At 44.2% G+C, this 19,957-nt stretch overlaps 1 protein-coding gene and 1 pseudogene across 3 annotated transcripts; one reads left to right on the top strand and one right to left on the bottom strand.

Annotated features, from left to right (window-relative positions):
• The first annotated feature begins 475 nt into the window (after window positions 1-475).
• On the top strand, window positions 476-16,530 carry LOC102473055 (methyltransferase-like protein 2B). 3 transcript variants are annotated; one of them, XR_001371183.2, is made up of 10 exons: window positions 476-608; window positions 802-893; window positions 3,546-3,874; window positions 7,237-7,286; window positions 9,196-9,256; window positions 11,417-11,556; window positions 12,654-12,760; window positions 13,994-14,053; window positions 14,159-14,224; window positions 15,766-15,829. XR_001371183.2 is itself a non-coding variant. In XM_006159100.2 (9 exons), the coding sequence occupies exons 1-9, from the start codon at window positions 499-501 to the stop codon at window positions 15,918-15,920; spliced, it is 1,110 nt and encodes a 369-aa protein (XP_006159162.1). In that variant the 5' UTR covers window positions 476-498; the 3' UTR covers window positions 15,921-16,530. The 3 variants fall into 3 exon arrangements, 2 of the variants coding, with proteins under 2 accessions (XP_006159162.1, XP_027631792.1); XM_006159100.2 differs by lacking the exon at window positions 13,994-14,053 and having other exon boundaries at window positions 15,766-16,530; XM_027775991.1 differs by lacking the exons at window positions 476-608; window positions 802-893; window positions 13,994-14,053 and adding an exon at window positions 3,330-3,362 and having other exon boundaries at window positions 15,766-16,530.
• A 298-nt stretch (window positions 16,531-16,828) lies between these two features.
• Window positions 16,829-17,564, bottom strand: LOC102484823 (transmembrane protein 256 pseudogene; annotated as a pseudogene).
• Window positions 17,565-19,957: the final 2,393 nt, after the last annotated feature.

Here is a 19,957-nt window from a genome sequence, read left to right as displayed (position 1 = left end):
CTCAATTATGCCAATAAGCCCACATATTGATTATTCAAAAAGGTAAATGGTTATAAAATTTTTAAAAACTTGGATTTTTAAAAGATTTTTAAGATTTTTTAAGATTTTCTTGACATGCAACTTGAGGAAAACGCGAACTAGTTAGAGGATCCCAGCATTAAACTGGAACTGCAGTGGAACGTCTCCCACATTCTTCCAGTCTGCAAGTGTACCAGCGCCTCCTGGGGGACAAATTCTGTTGCTTGCATTCCTTCCCTAGTCAGCTCTTCCTCGACCAGAGCCAGCTCCACTGGGGCTTGCGTACCCGCTTCCCGCCCCATCCCTCCTCGCCCCGCCTCGCCCCACCTCTTCTCTCCTCCTTTCTACTTCTCTCCTCGCCCCGCCCAGTCTCGCCTAGATTTCCCCCCCACCACCCGAATCCCGGGCCTTCCGGAAGAGGGCGTGGCCTTCAGGTAGGTCTCGTATTACGGAAAGAAAGGCGTTTCCGGCTCCGGTGTCATGGCCGGCTCCAGTCTTCAAGGCGGGCCCGCTGCCCTCAGCGGGAAGAGACAGCAGTTCGGGAGCCGGTTTCTGAACGATCCTGCGCGCGTCTTCCACCACAATGCCTGGTAACCACCCTGCCCCCCGTTCGGCCTGTGGCTCGCCCCCCGCCCCAAGCGCTCCGAGAAGCCCCTGACCGCTGGCTAAGAGTCCCGCTGTCCAATCCCGGGCACTCTCCTCCCAGGAGAGAGGCGCTTCTGGGCCAGCGCCTGCCGGCAGCCAGGAGGTGAAGCCCCAAAGATTCCCGTTCGATTTTCCCAGGGACAACGTGGAGTGGTCGGAAGAACAGGCTGCGGCGGCGGAGAGGAAAGTGCAGGAGAACAGCATCCAGCGGGTGTGCCAGGAGAAACAAGGTGCGCCCAGGTGGACCCTCAGTGCTGTCACCAGCCGGCACACTGCTGGACGCGCTCTTCGGGGAAGGTTGGAGAGCCGCGGCCACCGAAAGCCTTTGTTACAGCACTGGCCTAATGCCGAACTTGGGCGTGGGACGGGAGTGAGAGGGGTGGGCAAGGAGGAAAGAGGGCTCCCCTTGAACAAAATCTTGGGAGGGCGTAGAGAATATTTTGTTTGGCGGTTTGGGTTTGAGGTGTTTTTCGTGATTATACTTGTTTGTGGAACGGTGAGTGTCTATTATTTGCTAGTACTGAAACTTTAATTGTGTTGAATAGACTGATGTTGATACAGCAGGCCTAGAGCAACCTGTGATCCTGAGATAATCGTAGAGGATGTACTTTATACTTAATTTTACAGATTGCTTGAAGAGAGGTTGCCACAGAAGCAAAAATCAAGTAATCAGACTCTAAATATTGTTTGGAGAGAAGTCTAAGGACTGGTTATTATGTGCATTTTTTGTGTGTGGTGGGTATGAGGATTTAGTGTCAAGGAAAGGTGGATAAGGCAGAGTAGAGATAAGTCTGGCCAAGAAAAATAAAGAGACCACTCCTCCAGAGATGGATGATTTCACTGCAAACTATCCCCTGGGACTGAAATTAGGATTTGTTGGCCCTATATCCTAAGAGACAATTGAAAGTAGGACTGGAAATTTGACAGTAGCACTCACCAAAAGATTTCTGCACAACTATGAAAAAATCCTGTTTTTTCAGTTTCACACCTGGCGCATGTGCGCTGTGCCCAAGATCTCAAGAGGAGAGTAGAGGAGAAGGAAATGCAGCATGGCCATGCCCACTGGGGGGTGATTTTTCGTTTTCTGTCTCTCTGGCGAGCACACGCATCCTATAGCAAAAATCACACTTAAAAAAAATTCCATTTATGACATTTTCACCCCACATAGCTCGATGGAGATTAGATCAAAGTATATTGGCACTGAAAAAGATTTTGAAAATCAGGTAGGGACCAGACAGCACAGCAGTAAAACATAAGGCTTTGTGAGGCAGTGCCACATGGGAAGGTTCCCATTTCAAGCCCAGAGACCTGAGTGTGCAGGGCACATGCCTGCCTGTGATCCAGGTCTGCTGAAGGCCAGGGTTGGTGGGGGTGGATCGCGGCACCAGGATCCTGCTGAGGATGTTGTCTGTCACTCTGTCTCGCTCACTCATGGAAGAAATAAACGTAAAAGGAAAAAGAAAGTAATGCAGTTCATATTCTGTTTTTAGAGTTGAAGAAATTTGGACTACAAGACTTTTAAGTGTTTTGTCCATAGGTAAATGGTCAATAGTAGCATAGTGGAACTAAAATCTAATTTGTTAGGTTTTTACTTTTTCTATTATATCTGTCAGGGCCCAATATTGGCAAAGAACATTATGCCAAAATCTCGGACTGCTTTGATCACCTTCAACAGAAGCATTTTTTAAAACGGATCACAATTGGGACAAGCAGTTGGCGTAATGGCTATGTTGCTGGACTCCCACGTAGTCAACCGCAGTTTGAGTCCCAGACCTGGTAGCTTAAACTCATGCCGGGCACGTGTGCATGTCTGCCCAAGATCCCAAGAGGAGAATAGAGGAAAAGGGATTGTGGTGTGGCCATCCACCCCAACCCCAGGGGGTGATTTCTCGCTTTCTGTTCTCTTCTCTGTCTCTGTCTTTCTGGCGAGCACACATACCTTATAGCAAAAACCTCTTTCCGTCCTCAGAACTTCTTACCTGAAGGTATTTTCCTCTCTTGTTAGTTTTTGTTTCCCTCTTAGCCTTGTTTCCATTTGTAGTGTCTGTTTGTTATATTAAATTCATTTAGGAGCTCTGCATTCTAAAGAACTACATATAAAGGGATATATTTGAAGAATTGTTGCCTGGATGGTAACCATTAAGTGTGTATTAGAAACAGTTGAAGAATCTGGGACATTTTGTTTGTAAAAGAAAAGATTTAGAAGGAGAACTAACTACTTTTAAATACACAAGAGTTGTCTTGTATGGCCCTAAGAGAGAGCCTTTTTACTAGAAGTGATTAGACAGATTTGGGTTTAATATTAGCATTTTCTTTAATAGTTGAGAGCCATACAAAGATGTAGAGGAGAATTGATAGGTTATAAGTTCCCCCAACTGATGATTCAAGCACAAGTTAGACTCTCTGGGAATAATGAATGGGGATCAAGTATAATGAAAGGTGGAAGAACTAAATAAACTTGAAAATCATTTCAACTGTAAAACTATGGCTCTACATAAAGATACTTTTTGTATAAAATGACTTTTGATATGGGGCCAGCAGGTGACATGATGATTAAGGAGCTGGACTTCCACATGGCCAACCGCAGTTCAAGTCCAGGACCCAGTGGCTTTAAACTCACTCTGGCCACATGTGCATGTGTGCCCAAAATCCTGAGAGGAGAATGAGGAGAAGGGATTTCGGCATGCCCATCCCCGGAGGTGATTTCTCACTTTCCCTCTCTCTGCTTTCTGTCTGTCTCCTGCTAACGCTCAGGCCTTATAGCAAAAACCTAAATAATAATAATAATAATAATAACATTTGTTGAAACAGGATAATTGATATTAGATATAAATAAGATAATTGAGAACTGGTTCTTAAAATTCTTTCTTAAATATTTACAGTTGATTATGAGGTCAATGCCCACAAATACTGGAATGACTTCTACAAAATTCATGAAAATGGGTTTTTCAAGGATAGACACTGGCTTTTTACTGAATTTCCTGAGCTGGCACCTAGCCCAGAACAAAACTACTTGAAAGATGTGCTCTTGGAAAGTAAGAAGAGTGAAGGACCCGGTTTAGAAACAGAACAGCACAAATGTTCTTCAGACTGCCTTGGACATACTACACAGATGCCTCCTGTGGAGGAGAATGTGACCCAGAAATTCAGTCACCTGGAAGTGTGTGCTCATGAGTTTCCTGGATCTTCAGCCACCTACCGAATACTCGAGGTACCCTCCTTTCGTTGTCTCGGTGGTGCAGTTAGGGAGGTGTTCATATTGTGCACATGGGCTATACATGATCATATTGTACACGTGGAGAAACAGAACACAACATGACTTCCCATGAAGTTGGCTAGATTCAACTTACTGGCCTGGAATCATCTCTGCATTTGAAGTAATAAAACTCTCTGAGTACAGACTAGATAACTGATGGTTCTGGCAGACAAAGACAGATCACCTTAGGTACAACCTAGGAACACCTTTTCTTAATAAAGAATTATTTATTTAATTTTATTTATTCGTTCATTTATTTTAATTTGACCAGAGAGAGAGAAAAGTAAAGGGAAAGTGAAAAAGCAACCTACCAGATCCAGGACTCGAACCATGGTCGCCATCTGGTAGTGTCCAGTGCCTTAACCATTGCACCACCTCTGGCCCCAAGAAACACCACATTAACTCTGAAAGTTGTGTTATGCTCAGCCTGTCTCATACATGGGAACGAGTTTGTGGTGATACTGCTGTCCCTCTGGAAAAAAGTCCAAGATCAGGCCTTCAGCCTCCACAAATATACACCCCTATAGCACAAAAGAAGAAGAAAGTTCTAGATCATAAAACACTTTGTTATTGTTAGTCCATTTCTAATACGATGGTAGGAATAGACAGGGTAGGGGCCAGCAGGTGGTATGGTGGTGGTTAAGGTGCTAAACTCCACGTGGCCAACTACAGTTCAGATCCTGGACTTCTTGGTCGCAAACCATGGCAAATAAATAAATGTTTTTTGTGCCTTTTTTTTTTTTTTTTTTTTTTTAATAAGAATGGATGGGGTGAGGGGTGGGGGGACCAGCAGTTAGCATAATGGCTATGTCACTGGACTCCCATGTAGTCGACTACAGTTCGAGTCCCAGACCCGGCAGCTTAAACTCATGCCAGGCACGTGTGCGTGTGTGCCCAAGATCCTGAGAGGAGAATGGAGGAGAAGGGATTACGGCATGGCCATCCCCCCCTGGGGTGATTTCTCGCTTTGTGTCTCTCTGTCTCTGTCTTTCTGGCAAGCGCACGCACCCTATAGCAAAAGCCTCTCCAAAAAGAAGAAAAAAACAAACAAAAAAGAATGGACAGGGTAAATGAGATGGTTATATCTCAAACCTGGGAGAATTCATATCCTCTTTGGGAGTTTACAGAGACTAGACCAGGAAAAGCATCTAGAGGGTATGATAATGTAAGTTTACAAATGCGGACTACCCAATCCACTGGAAGCTAATTCTGTGTGTTATTAACCTTGGGTTCAAATCCCATGGCATCACTTTGAACAAAGCCCTTACCTTCCTGTAGGAGTCGGATGGTTGACTCCTTGCCTCATAGCTATGAGGACTGTAACAATGCATGTAAAAAGCTAGTACAGGGATCAGCAGATGGCATAATGGTTACTTTGCTGAACTCCTGTAGGCAACCACGGTTTGAGTCCTGGACCTGGTAGCTTAAAACTCACGTTGGGCACTTGTGTGTGTGCGTGCCCAAAATCCCAAGGGGAGAAGGAATTGCAGCATGGCCATCCCTCTGGGGGATGATTTCTCACTTTCTGTCTTTCTCTCTTTGGCGAATGCACAGGCCCTATTGCAAAAATCTATTTTTTAAAAAAAGAGAGAGAGAGAGAAAAGTAAAGTATGATGTCTGGCACATAGTTAAACCCTTAGTATATGATTGCTGTCAGCACAGCTGTAGGGCAAGGTTACCACGCCCCCTCCCCTTTAAATTTTGCCAGAGGACACTACTCACAGGAGAGAGAGGGAAAGTAAGAAAGCACCCCTTATAGGGCTGATTATGCCACATTCCCTTCTCCATTTCTCCTTTTCATGATTTTGGGCATGCATGCACACACCTGGCATGTTTCTCAAGCCATGAGATCCAGTACCTGAACTGCGTAGTTGGCCATGTGGGATCCAGCCACCCTAACCACACACCACTGGGCTGGTCTATCGTGATCCCCTTTTCATAAGTTTTTGTTTGTTTGTTTTTGGGTTTTTGTTTGTTTGTTTGTTTGTTTTGAGAGGTTTTCGCTATAGGGCACATGCGCTTGCCAGACAGAGAGAGACAGAGAGACAGAAAGCGAGAAGTCACCCCCCAGGGGGGATTGCCACACCGCAGTCCCTTCTCCTCCATTCTCCTCTCAGGATCTTGGGCATGCACGCACACGTGCCCAGCGTGAGTTTTAAGCCACCGGGTCCGGGATGCGACTGCGTGGGAGTCCAGCAACATAGCCATTACGCCACCTGCTGGTGCCCCCTTTTCATAAGTTTTTCCACTCAGTCTATTGGAATAATCTTCCTGATAATGATATAGTAGAACTTAATAAGAAAATGCATGGGGTCATCCAGTGGTGTGGTTAAAGCAGTTAGATTCTACCTGACTTTTAGTATGGGCAAAGCCCCAGACCTGAAGTCTTGAGAGACAGGCCAGGTATGTATGCATACATGATCAAAATCCCAAAAAGAGGTAGTGATGGAAGACGAGGGAAACTTTCTCACTTTCCCTCTCTCTCCACCACCCCGCACTCCATTTCTTTGGGGCAGACGCACATGCCCTCTGGGAAATTACAAAAAAATATGCGTATTAATCACCTACAGAGCCATTAGCTATAACTCAAAAGCCCTTTTTTTCTTCTTCTTTTTTTTTTTAAGGTTTTTGCTAATGGGTGCATGTGTTCAACAGAGACAGGGACAGTGAGAAATCTACCCCCCGGGGGTTGACTACACCACAATCCCTTCTCCATTCTCCTCAGAATTTTGGGCATGCATACACCCATGCCCAACATGATTTTCTGCTGCTTCTTTTTTTGTTGTTTGTTTATTATAAAGAGAGATTTGCTATAGCGCACATGTGGTCACCAGAGAGACAGAAAGTGAGAAATCACCTCTCAGGGAGGACCGCCAAGTCCAGGACTCAGGACTCGAACCATGGTCAACTACATGGGAGTCTAGCAACGGAACCATTATACCATCTGCTGGTCCTCGCCCAACATGATTTTCAAACCGCCAAGTCTGGCACTAGAACTGCACTGCTCCATGCTCTTTTTATCTAGACAAATTCTTTTTGCTAATGAAAACTCATGCCTATTTTACATCTGCCTCTTTAAGAATTCTTGAAGTCAAGATGAGGGAGTATTAAAGGTGCTGTTTAACTCTGCTCGCTACAACTTCCTGATATATTGAGTCATCGGAAAAATCATGACATGTTTTTCTATGCAAAAATGTGCCATGACTTTTCCAGTGACCCAGTAATTAGGCAAGGTTCTGTATTATTAATTATTTATCTGGCATTGGGGAATTAAGTTTTGGAAAGTTCTGTGATTAATAGTTTGCTTCTCTCTGCAGGTTGGTTGTGGTGTGGGAAACACAGTCTTTCCGATTTTACAAACTAACAAGTAAGTATGTTGTAACATTTAACTGTGTAACAACAAAGAAGAGAAAGCTAGGGTTTGGGACCAGCCAGTTGCGTAGTTATTAAGGCAGATCTCATGTGGCCAGCTATGCAGTTTGAGTCCTGGAACCACTGATTTGAAAAGTACAGCGAGTGTGTGCCCAAAATCCCAAGAGTAGAATGTAGGAGAAGGAAATGTGGTGTGACCATCCCCCTGGGGGATACTTTCTCACTCCTCTCCATCTCTCTTTTTATGGCAGGCACACGTTCCCTCTAGCAAATTTTTTTTTTTCTTGAAAAGTAAAGACCATGACCCACTCTTTTTTTTTTTTTTTTTGAGGTTTTTGCTATAGGACACGTGCGCTTGCCAGAAAGACAGAGAGACAGAAAGTGAGAAATCACCCCCCGGGGGGGACAGCACTAGAACTGCACAGTCCCCTCTCTTCCATTCTCCTCTTGGGATCTTGGGCATGCACGCACGCTCACCCGGCATGAGTTTAGGCCACCGGGTCTGGGACTCGAACCACAGTCGACTACATGGGAGTCCACCGACATAGCCATTGCGCCAACTGCTGGTCCCATGACCCACTCTCTAAAGATAACCCACTGTTAATATTTTGTATTGTTCCAGTGCTTCCTCTGTGTGAGTAATTGAGTAAAGTGTTAATGACCTTTTCTGTCCTAGTCCCTTTTTGAAGGGCAAGAGCTGGATCTGCTAGAACTTAGCACATGTCCATAGTGAGTACTCAGCAGACAGAGCTGACAGGCTGATTAGAGAACAGGACAAGGACCAGCTAGTAGTGTGGGGGTTAAGGAGGCTGGATCTACATGACTGACTTGGCATTTTGAGTCCCAGACCTGGAGGCTTGAAAAACATACTGGGTGCATGTGCATATTTGCCCAAAATTCCAAGGGGAGAATGGAAGAGAAGGGATTGAGGCATGGTTATTCCCCTTGAGAAGTGATTTCTTTCTTTCTTTTGTGCACCTTCTCTCACATGTGTGCACACACCCTATAGCAAAAACTAAAGAGAGAACAGGACAGGCTTGGTCCCCCCTCTCTAGAGGAGTGCTGCACAAGAGACCTTTCTCAGTGATGGAAATGTTCTGTATCTTTGCTGTGCCTTATGACGGTCACTCATGGTCAGTAAATAGCTAGTGACTCTCGCGCTGAACAGTTCAACTTCCTTTGTTTCTAGTCTTGATTGTACTACCCAGTGCAGACATTTTTGTCTTATGAATCTTTTTCTCTCCAGCATCTAAAATACTATCCAACACACGTGGAGCCTCTGTGAGTGGTGAACAAATAAGTGAAAAATGTCATCTTGGCTGTTACCGCACTGTGTGGTAGGGACAGACAGACAAGTACAGGTCTTTTTCCAGCAAGGACAGGATGCCAAGGTAGTGCAGAGAAAAGATACAAAATGTTCATGGAACCCTCAGACAAGGCTTGATTTGAAGGAAAGTTATGATTTCCGTATGTAGAAAAAGAATATCGTGGGACCAGCAGGTGGTTGTAGTGAGTAATGTGCTGGATTTCCACATGGCCAACTGTAGTTCATGTCCCTGACCTGGTGACTTGCTTTCTCACTTCCTCTCTCTCTCTGTCTCCCTCTCTCTCATGCGCTCATGCAAATTAAAGTAGTAATTAACAAATAATTCTTTTTTCTAAAAGAAAGAATATTATATTGAAACTCACTGATCATTTGATAATGCTAGCCACATCTACAAGACCTAAATGAGAATATAGATCAAAAACGGATTTTAACCGAAATGAAATGCTTTGTAACGAACAGGTGTGATTTCTTTAAATGAATAGTATTCGCCATTTGATACTTTAACTCTGCTACACAAGAAAGAAAATAGACATAGCCCAATTTTGCTATTTTTCTGATGGTTTTTTTCCCCTTTCAGTGACCCAGGACTCTTTGTGTACTGTTGTGATTTTTCATCCACAGCTATAGAACTGGTCCAGGTAAGCATAGTGGCTCCTATCAGTATTTTTCACTGATTATAGGAAAGGGAGGGTGTGCAGCAAGTGGTTTAGTAGGTCAGGTGCTGGATTCCACATGACCAACCACAGTTCAAGTCACAGACCTAGCTGCTTGAAAATCACACTGGGTGCATGTGTGTGCATGTCCAAAATTCCAGGAGTAGAATACAGGAGAAAGGCTTACAGAATGGCTGTCCCCCCAGGAAAGTGATTGCTCACTTTCCTTTCTTCCTTCCGTCTTTCTCTAGCAAGTGCACATGCCCTGTGGCAAAAACCTAAAAAAAAAGAAAAGAAAAGCAGTCTTCTAAAAATCAAGGCCTCTGGCTATGTTCTTAGCTGTCTTGTGGTATATTACAAAGGTAAAAGGCTTACTGACAAACCTAGAGGCATGTATCCTAAATCTGCCACATGTGGAACTCCGAGGAGGCTTCTTTTAATTTACTTATTCCATGAGTGAGAGACAGCATCCCAACAGGGTTTTGACACCAGAGTCCCTCCCCAGCTTCCGCCAGATCTCAGGCATATGTTTGCCCAACATGCTTGGGAAGATCTCCAGACATGACACCAGAGCCTTTCTACATGGGGCAGCCTCGAAGAATATGATAAAAACATAAGGATTGAAGTGAGATGATTTGTTGAGTTATAAGTAACAGAAAAATCTAAACAAACTCAATTAAGGTGAATGTCATTAAATATCAGGGCACAAAGCATAAACCATGCTTGGGGAAGAAATAGAACCCAGCCCTGAAAAGATGTCACATAGCAAGGCAAGCCTGCTGGCTGGCCTGATGTTGCCAGCTGTCTCACTATCACACCCCTTCTAGAATGTTGGTGTCCTACCTTGTTGCCCATTGCCTGCATGTTGTGTTTCTTTTCCTGTGTACAAATCAGGGTTCTCTAGTAGGTTTTTCCTGGTTTTGCATGTGGCCCTGATAGTCCTGTCCCTCCCAGTCCTTGTAAGTCCACCCCCTTCAGGTGCTCATCAAGCCATACCCAAATGACTATGTCCCAATTCCAGAGTCCCTGCAAACAGTTCGGCTGACTTAGCCCAACTGATAGAGCTTGCTCAATTTGAGTCAACTGTTCAGAGGGGAACAAGGACATTTTTAGTGAAGGACATGGTGAGGAAAGATGTCCTAGGATGCGTCTGTTATAACCAGGTATGGGGGCCATCCGGTTGCTTGCTGGTTAAGGTGCTGGACTCCCACCTGGCCAACCACAATTCAAGTCCCAGACCTGGTGGTTTGCTTTCTCACTTTCTCTCTCCATCGCTCTAGTCAAATTTTTTAAAAATGTTAATAATTATGAATAAAAATAATTCTTTTTAAAAAATGTTTAATCAGGTATATGCTTAGGAGCTCAGGAATTGATGGTTCTCTTTGGAATTAGTCATTCTTCTCCATTGAAACCAGGTGAATTTTGAGGCTTTTCTTTACTTAATTTTTATGATAACCAAGTATAGGTTACTTTTTCCATATCTAGAGAAAGAGATTTTCTTAGAGAATTTTATTTTCTGTGTAATTTTCTGTAGTTGGGAATTCTTTTGAATCATTTTAAAATGTGTTTTGTCTCTCTCTCTTTTTAAGAGGTATTTTTCTTTTCTCTGTTGGTCACTTATCTTCCTGATAATTTTCCAGTCCTCAGGTCTGACTTCATGCATGAGAAGTACAGAAAGTACATCAGAATAAAAATAGGAGAATATGTAATGTTTCTTGCTTTTTTGCCATAGATTACCTGCACTTGCCAGGAGGCAGAGAGAGAAAACACCTCCACGGTGCCACAATCCCTTCTCCATAAAATCTCCATCCTGTTGGGATTTTAGACATACACATATATCTGACATATTTTTCAAACTGCCAAGGCCAAGATTTGAACTGTGTAATCAATCAAGTGGCATCTGGCTCCCGGGGTCACAGGGAGGACCTGGGAACATTGCATTTTAAAGAGCCCCAGTTAGAATTCACAGGCTCTTACCTGGGTTGTTCCTGATTCTTACACTTTGATTCCCCCTGGAAAAACATACTATAATGATTAGAAATACAGCCCTCTGAGGAAGGTAGCGGTTATGTTTAAAGCAAGAGAAACTTTTCTCAGGCTGTGCTAACATTTTCTGGCACCTTGGTTTCTTCCAACTATCTGCAGACAAATGCTGACTATGATCCTTCTCGGTGTTTTGCCTTTGTTCATGACCTGTGTGACGAAGAACAGAGTTACCCCATGCCCTGGAACAGCCTCGATATCATCATTCTCATATTTGTTCTTTCTGCAATTGTTCCAGACAAGTAAGTTTTAGATCCCTCAGCCACAAGCATAGCAAAAGCAAAACATTGGTCAGGGAGCTTGGTGGCAGAGCTGAGGCCTAAATAAAAAGGATTTACCTTGAGTTCTGATAGACACAAGAAAACTGCACCATCTTGAGAATTTCAGCCATTTTCCTAAGTTCGTCTCAAAGTCTAACTTCTCTTTCTGCTCTGAACTTCTGCCTACTGTCTGCTGTGGTGGCTTCTTCTTTTCACTGTTCTGTTCTGACGTGTGCGGGGCCGGGGAGCGGTCCTCACTGAGCGTGGGGAAATTCCCGATGAGCGATCTCCCAGCATGCTGTTTTAGAACTGAAGGTGCAGTGGCTATGTGATACATTTCAGTATTTGCCTTTTTAATGCTTTAAATAAAGCATGCTTATTAACAGCACAAGATTTACATTGAAACTTAACGGTTTGCTGATGCTTAAATTTTTTTTAAGAAACTATAATACAGGATTTCATAAAACCAAGTTAGGATGAAAAGAAAATGGAATGTTATATCCTGACAGATACCATAAAAATTTCATTTGGATCTAGCAACTAGTAGTCCTAGGAAACAACTGTCTGAAGGAAACAGAATCTGAGAGAGGGTGGCTGGGAGACTCAGGTCACAGAAGCCCTTGTTATTGTCTGACATGAGTGAGTCAGAGGCCAGGGGCTTGGCACATGCCAGCTTTTGGGCAAGCATACCCTGAAGCCATGGACTAGGATAGCTTCTTGGAGACTTCAAACATCTGCCCACTTGCAGCATCAGAGCTATGATAAGATGGCAAAGCTGAGCAGTGTTGGCCTGGTTAGTCCTTGCATGGTCAACAGGGGAGCATGGAACTTCCCGAAGGGGGCCCTGCAGCAGAAGCCTCTATCCTCAGGCCTCTTCATACTGAAGGCACTGGGTCGAAGCCACCGTTGAGAGCAGGTGGCCAACATTCCTCCAGGTCTCACTAAAGCAGGACAGAAGAGCTAAGATTACTGGGTTGGTGTGCCAGAATTAGAAAGCCCACTGGCTTTTAGCAATAGCTGTGGGGGAAAGAAACCCTGTCCTTAAGGAGACCTGATTTTTGTTCTCTGCTCTCCCACAGGATGCAGAAGGCCATCACCAGGCTGAGCAGGCTTCTGAGGCCTGGAGGGATGATGCTTCTACGAGATTATGGCCGCTATGACATGGCACAGCTTCGGTTTAAAAAAGGTATTTTGGGAACCAGCAGTTAGCATAATGGCTATGTCACTGGACTCCCATGTAGTCGACTGCAGTTTGCGTCCCGGACCCGGTGGCTTAAAACTCACGCCGGCCTGATAAATAACATATATATATATATAGAGAGAGAGAGAGAGAGAGAGAGAGAGAGAGAGACATACACACAAACACACACATACATGTAAGCAAAAATCTTTTAGTTTTTTATTTTTTGGAGTGATTTTCATTATAGGGCACGTGTGATCACTAGAGAGATAAGAGACAAAAAGTGAGAAATCACACCCAGGAGGGATGACCATCTGCAGTCCCTTCTCCATTCTCCTCTTAGGATTTTGGGCATGCACTCACACGTGCCTGGTGTGTTTCAAGCTGCTGGGTCTGGGACTTGAACTGCAGCTAGCCGGGTGGAAGTCCAGCAACATAACCACTACGCCACCTGCTGGTCCCCAGCAAAAATCTCGAAAACAAACTGAATGCCTCTGGATAGAGGGCTGTTGTGCATGTTGCCTGAAGTAGACCCTAGAGTCCTGGTCTTGGTGGGATTTCCACTCTGTATCACTGAGTTTGAAAACCAGTGTGCAGATGAGCATTGTAAACTTGTTCTTGTGTATACAAGTTGCTGGGAGAAAAAATAAATGTGTGTGCGTGGTTAGAATGACATTCAGAAAAGTGTAGAAAGATGACATGCTAGGTTGTTAAACTGAGGTAAGGGTGGGGTGTTTGCAGCAGAAAGAAAAGCATGTCCGAGAAAGCAGTATATGAGTCATCACATCATGAATGTACATGTGGACACCTGGAGAGACATGTGAAAGGACTGTCACCAAAATGGGAATGGTGCCATATCAGGCTTCCTTAAACTCAGCTATATCACGTTTTTTTTTTTCCTTTTGCTATAGGGCACATGTGCTTGCAGGAGAGAGACAGGATGGGAGGGAGAAAGGACCCCCAGGGAGGATAGCCATGCCACAGTACCCTCCCCTTCATTCTCATCTTGGAATTCTGAACACGCACACATGCCCAACGTGTTTTTCAAGCTGCTGGGTGTGGAACTCGAATCACAGTCAGCCCTGTGGAATCCAGCCATCTTCTCCACTACACCACTAGCTGTCCTGGTTTTTGTTTTTGTTTTGTTTTGTTTTGTTTTTCCCCCATTTAACAGAATTTGTATTGTTAATTTAATCAGGTATGGGGTTAAAAAGTAAAGTGTTTGTTTTCATCAAACAGAATTGTAGAATGGAGAGCTGAGAATGTCATGTTTCCTGACATGGAGCTTGATTATTCCCTGTGAGTTGCTCTCTTCAAAGTACCACTGCTTTCTAGGGGAGAGATTTCAGATTCCTGCCATGTACCAAGTTACAGTTTCTCTTGTTTTGTACCATGTTACTACAGGTCAGTGTCTATCTGGAAATTTCTATGTGAGAGGTGATGGTACCAGAGTTTACTTCTTCACACAAGGTATGAAAACTATACTAAAGGTGCAGATTAGATTGTCTTTGGTGTGCTTTTAAGAAGAATATCACCTAACCCCTCCTACCTTTTAGGCAGTCATTTTCCTGTGGTTCAGCATCCCTCACACCCTGCCCGCAAGCCAACGTGAACCCACTCCTGGCCTCACAACAGCACTGGCCTGAGTGTGCTTCAGCCAGCTGCTTGCTCCTCCTTCTTGTCACTTCGTCCAAAATGGGAAACCTGCACTTTTTGGGAGATTTGTCTCCAATGCAGCTGGGCTATGCTTAGGCACACTTATGTTAGGATGAGTCAGTTTCCCTGTGCTCCAGGTCTAACCTACGACCTCTCTAGCCCTGTCCCAGACTTCATCCTCCACCAGTGCCTTAGGAATTCTGCATTCCTGAGCCCCATACCAGATCACATGTGCTCTCCAGGAGAGAAGGGATGAGTGAAAGCATACCCCCGTGGGGTGCGATCACAACACAATCCCTTCTCCATCTCTCCATCCCATTGGGACCTCGAGCACACAGGCACACATGCCTAGTATGTCCCTCAAGATGCCAGGGCTGACTCCAGCCACAGCTATGTGGGACCTGGCTCCCTTAAACACGAGGCCATAGGACTGGCTCCAGATCACACACTTTGAGCCTTTGATTAAAGTGATAAACCTCTCGGGACCAGCAGTTAGCGTAATGGCTATGTTGCTGGACTCCCACACAGTCGACTGCGGTTGGCGTCCCGGACCCAGTGGCTTAAACCTCAACGCTGGGCGCGTGTGCGTGCGTGCCCAAGATCCCGCGAGGAGAATGGAGGAGAAGGGATTGCAGCGTGACCATCCCCCTGGGGGGTAATTTCTCGCTTTCTGTCTCTATGTCTCTGCCTGTCTGGTGAGCACACGCACCCTATAGCGAAAATCTCTCCAAAAAAAAAAAAGTGATAAACCTCTCCCCTTAAAATATTTCTTCACCATATGTATGTGTAGATTTTTACATGTAATTTTAAGCTGTTCATCGAGCCCTAAAGGCCAAGTATATGCCAGAAATTTAGAAATATACTGGCATCCTGCCATACAGCGTTTTTTTTTTCTTTGAGAGAAATTTTTGCTATAGGGTGCATACATTCACCTAGAGACACACAGAAAGCAAGAAATCACCACCACCACCCGGGGCGGGGGGGCCACACGGCAGTCCCTTTTCCATTCTCCTCTCAGGATTTTGGCACTCATGCATGCATACACATCTGGCTTGAGTTTTAAGCCACTGGGTCCAGGACTGAAACCACACTCAACTACATGGGAATCCCGCGACATAACCATTATGCCATCTGCTGGTCCCTGGCATACAGCTTTTATCTTCTCAAAAATTTCTTCCCAACAGCTAACTCAGAGTTTACCCTCCGGGTTCCAGCCTCTCCTTCCTACGTGGTTTGGGTTTTCCCTGCTGGTATAAAAGTGTTACCAAACCGTCATCACTTTAATGACTAAAAATGGCCCCACCAAAGCCACTGAAAATATGTAGTAACAGCTTGTCTTGTCTTTTCCATACCAGATGAACTGGACACACTTTTCACTACTGCTGGACTAGAAAAGGTTCAAAACCTGGTAGATCGCCGATTGCAAGTGAACCGAGGGAAGCAGCTGACCATGTACCGAGTTTGGATCCAGTGCAAATATCGCAAGCCTCTTCTGTGCAACACCAGCTAAGAAACACTTGTTCCTGACACCCTGCAAGCTCGCTTTGGGGGATTTTTTTAAAGAGATTGTCTATAAATGGTGTCTTGATGTTGAACACTTAAAGGATTTAAACAGATATGAACCTTGAACCGGGAGAAAATTGCCCTTTTTTGGTCAGAGGGTGCATACCCTGGCCAGAGAGGGAGAAAGCATTCTCCCAATGGGGCATGATCATGCCACAATCCTTATTCTTTCCTGTCAAAATTTTGGCACATATACACCTGGTGTATTTTTCATTCTGCCTAAGTGGGAGCTCAAACCATGGGATCCAGATCCCTTAACCACTGACCTACAGGGCTGGCCCCAGAAAAACTGTTTTTTATCGAGATTGTAGCAATTGTGAAGTCCTTTAATATATACTTAAGTTCTCATTTTGAAATCTTTACCTTCCCAATTTATAACTATAACTAATTTTATTTACAGGAATCATGAATTTAAAAACATCAAGAATTTATTCCCATATGAAAGTGATATATGGTGTGTCATTTTACTATAGATGACGTTAAATTACCTGGACTGGGCAATTGCAACTGATACATACAAAACTGAATAAAAATCTCCAAGACTTTGGAGAAGCAAGTTGGGGAGAGTCTTACTTGTCTTAGAATGTTTTCCTGACTCAAAAATGGCCCCTATGGGGACCAGCAGATGGCATAATGATTACATTGCTGGACTCCCACATAGTTGACTGCCGTTCAAGTCCTGGCCCCAGTGGCTTAAAACTCATGCTGGCAAATGTGCATGCCCAAGATCCTGAGAGGAGAATGGAGGAGAAGGGTTGCAGTGTGGCTGTCCCCCCGGGGGGTGATTTCTCATTTTCTGTCTCTCTCAGAGTGTTTCTGCACTTGAATTATGCAGTTATACTTATGGAATCCAGCTGCCTTGACCACCAAACCACCAACTAACCCTGTTCCATGAAATTTTTAAGCACCATTGCTCTTCTGAAATGTGCCTAGAAAATTAAAAGAGTTTTCACTTTGAGCAAAATTGGCTCAATTTTTTTCTTTGCCTTTCTCCCTCTCTTTTTTTTAAAGAATTATTTTATTTACTTATTTCTTTATTTTTTCCACATGAGTTTTACTAGAGAGAGAGGGAAAAGGCAAGCTGCCAGGTCCAGGACTTGAACCATAGTTGGCCATGTGGGAGTTCCAGCACCTCAACCACCATGCCACCTGCTGGCCCTGCCTTTCTCTTTTAATCATCCTTGCTGCTCCAGCTCTCAAAAAATTACCCAGAAAACCCAGTAATTATGCAAAAGTCAGCTCAAAGAGCCAAAACAAGCCAGCCCAAGAGAAGCAGGCTCCCTCCCACAGGAGCCAAAGTCTGGATGCTGGGATCACTACTCAGAGCCTGGTAGTAAAAGGTGGTGCAGAATAAGGCAGTTCCAGAAGCTAGCAGGACTAGCCCAGAGGGGCTTTCTGTGGTGGGGCACCCTAACGGTGCCAGACTGTGAAAGAAATGGTGCTTGCTGACCTCTTCTAAGAGCTCCTTCCCATAAGCATCCAGAAATTGAGTACTGTGCACCCCGTAGGTTAGCAAGCCTAACACCTCAGCTCTGGACAAGGCACCCAAGTTGCGGAAAGCAGCCCCTAGTCCGGCTGTAGCTGTAGATAGTCACACGCTGGACAAACACCACCCAGGGCACCCAAGAAACCTCAATTTTTTATTCTCCTAAATGACACAAAAAGAATTGAGAGAACTTCATTTTAGCAACATTACATCACTTCTGCGATTTATCATTCATGTCAATTTCTTTATTTTCTTTTTCCCCCACTAACATGTTTCCCTCTTGATCCATATAGCTAGAGGATATATTCTTAATTTTAGTAAATAAAGAATTTAAATATTTAATAATTTCCACATTTTGGATTTTCTTGTTTACTTTTGGCTATAAGGGGCATGTGCATTTGCCAGCGAGAGACAGAGAGAGGGAAAGTAAGAAATCTCCCCATAGGGGGTTGGCCACGCTGCATCCGCTCTCTTTATTCTCCCCTTGGGATTTTGGGAATGCACACATGTGCCTGACATGTTCCTCAAGCTGCTGGGTCTGAGACTTGAACTGTGTGGTTGTCCATGTGGGATCCAGTGCCTTAACCTCCACACCACCAGCTGGCACAACCACATTTTGGATTTTCAACTCAAATATTGTCCAATTGCTTTATTATTTCACCTGTATATGTGGAGATGTGACAAGACACAGATAATATTTCTCTTCAGTAGCCTAAAATTTCAGAAAACAAGGATAATTTCCAAAAAGAAAAAGAACTTTAAGATTCAAAGTGATGCCTGGCTTTCACTTTTTTTTTCTCTTACTTCCAAACTTGCAAAAAACTATAATACAGGAATATTGTGCGAATATTTGTTTTTCTAGGACATTTAAGAGGAATTTAGAAGATGATGTCCCAACACCCTTGCATATTTTAGTGTAATTTCTGTAACTGAAGACATTCTATATGTCCACATATATCCATCACAAGTGGAAATGCATGGAACCATGACACGCCAGATTTTCCCGATGGTCCCACACACACGAATACCATTGAGTTGCATTTAATACTTAGGCCTCATCTCCTTCAGTCTTTGACAATTCTTCAGACTTGCTTTTATAACCTTGACATTTTAAGATTGTAGGCCACTCTAAATTTAAATTGTAGCTGGTGTTTGCTCATTATTTGGTTCAAGTTATGCATTTCTGGCACGAATATCAAAAGTGATGCTGTGTAATACATGATTTGAATTTTCCCATTATTGTGATGTCATTTCATTGAAGTGCCTTGCCAAATTTCTCCATGAAAATTATAAAGAAGTACTTTGTAGGGAAGTGCTTTGAGACCGTATACCCTGTCCCGCATCAGACGTTAACCCTCTACTCTCAGTATCTCACTGTTTCTTGGCTGCTACTGTCACAGTTGCCAGATGGTGATTTCTGATTTCACCAGGCCTTCTTCATTTATTGGTCAGCAGTTTACTATAAGAAAGGCTTTCTGGGACCAGCAGTTAGCATAATGGCTATGTTGCTGGACTCCCATGTTGTCGCCCGCAGGTTCGCATCCAGGACCTGGTGGCTTAAAACTCACGCCAGGTGCGTGTGCGTGCGTGCCCAAGATCCCGAGAGGAGAATGGAGGAGAAAGGATTGCGGCGTGACCATCCCCCCAGGGGGTGATTTCTTGCTTTCTGTCTCTCTATCTGTCTTGTGAGCACACGTGCCCTAAAGCAAAAACCTATCCAAAAAAAAAAAAAAAAAAAAGGCTTTCTCTTATCCCTGTTAACTTACCTCAATGTGGACTCAGATTTTTGTTCAATAGTTATAATCTGTTGCAGTTACTTAAATAATATATTTTCCCAGGTTTGACTAGTGGAGGCCCTTCAAACTTTTTTTTTTTTTTAATTTTGAGAGATTTGTGCTATAAGGCATGCATTTTCACCAGAGGGACAGAGACAGAGAGAGATAAAGTGAGAAGTCACCCCCCATATGGGGTGTCCTTACTGCAATCCTTTCTCTTCTCTTCTCAGGATCTTGGGCACGCACACACATACACGCCTACCAAGAATTTCAAGTCTACCCAGTCCAGGACTCAAACTGTGGTCCGCCATGTGGGAGTCCTATGCCTTGACCACTACACCACCTGTTAACTCCCTTACCTTTTGACACATCTCTGAGTACTTCAAACACAAGTTATTTTAAGCTCATCTTGTACTTTCTCTGCCCATCTGGACCCAGCCTTTTCTCCCATTAGTTCTGGTTTCTTTTGCTGTAGTGAGGTATTTAAAAACCCAAGAACTGAGCACAAAGTGGGCCCATTGCTGTCGGCCTGTTCTCAGCCTTCCCAATGAATAGAGCTAGGAGTGTACACACGTACGTATTTACAGCTATGTTCATACATGTTGAAAACTCAGCTCATAGGACCAGCGGTTGGTGGAATGGTTCTGTTACTGGACTCCCACATAGTCAACTGCGCAGTTCAAGTCCTGGGCCCAATGGCTTGAAACACACTGGGTGTATGTA

This window comes from Tupaia chinensis, unplaced genomic scaffold (assembly GCF_000334495.1).
Source record: "Tupaia chinensis unplaced genomic scaffold, TupChi_1.0 Scaffold000624_1, whole genome shotgun sequence".
NCBI lineage: Eukaryota > Metazoa > Chordata > Mammalia > Scandentia > Tupaiidae > Tupaia > Tupaia belangeri.
Note: the sequence above shows the minus strand (reverse complement) of the source record. Positions and strands in the feature narration are given on the sequence as shown.

Bases quoted from the DNA above. Each gene is read 5' to 3' on its own strand.
- LOC102473055 (XM_006159100.2), top strand. From the start codon at position 499: ATGGCCGGCTCCAGTCTTCAAGGCGGGCCCGCTGCCCTCAGCGGGAAG. The intron at 894-3,545 runs GTGCGCCCAGGT...AAATATTTACAG, and splicing joins GGTGTGCCAGGAGAAACAAG to TTGATTATGAGGTCAATGCC. The intron at 12,761-14,158 runs GTATTTTGGGAA...ATGTTACTACAG, and splicing joins ACAGCTTCGGTTTAAAAAAG to GTCAGTGTCTATCTGGAAAT.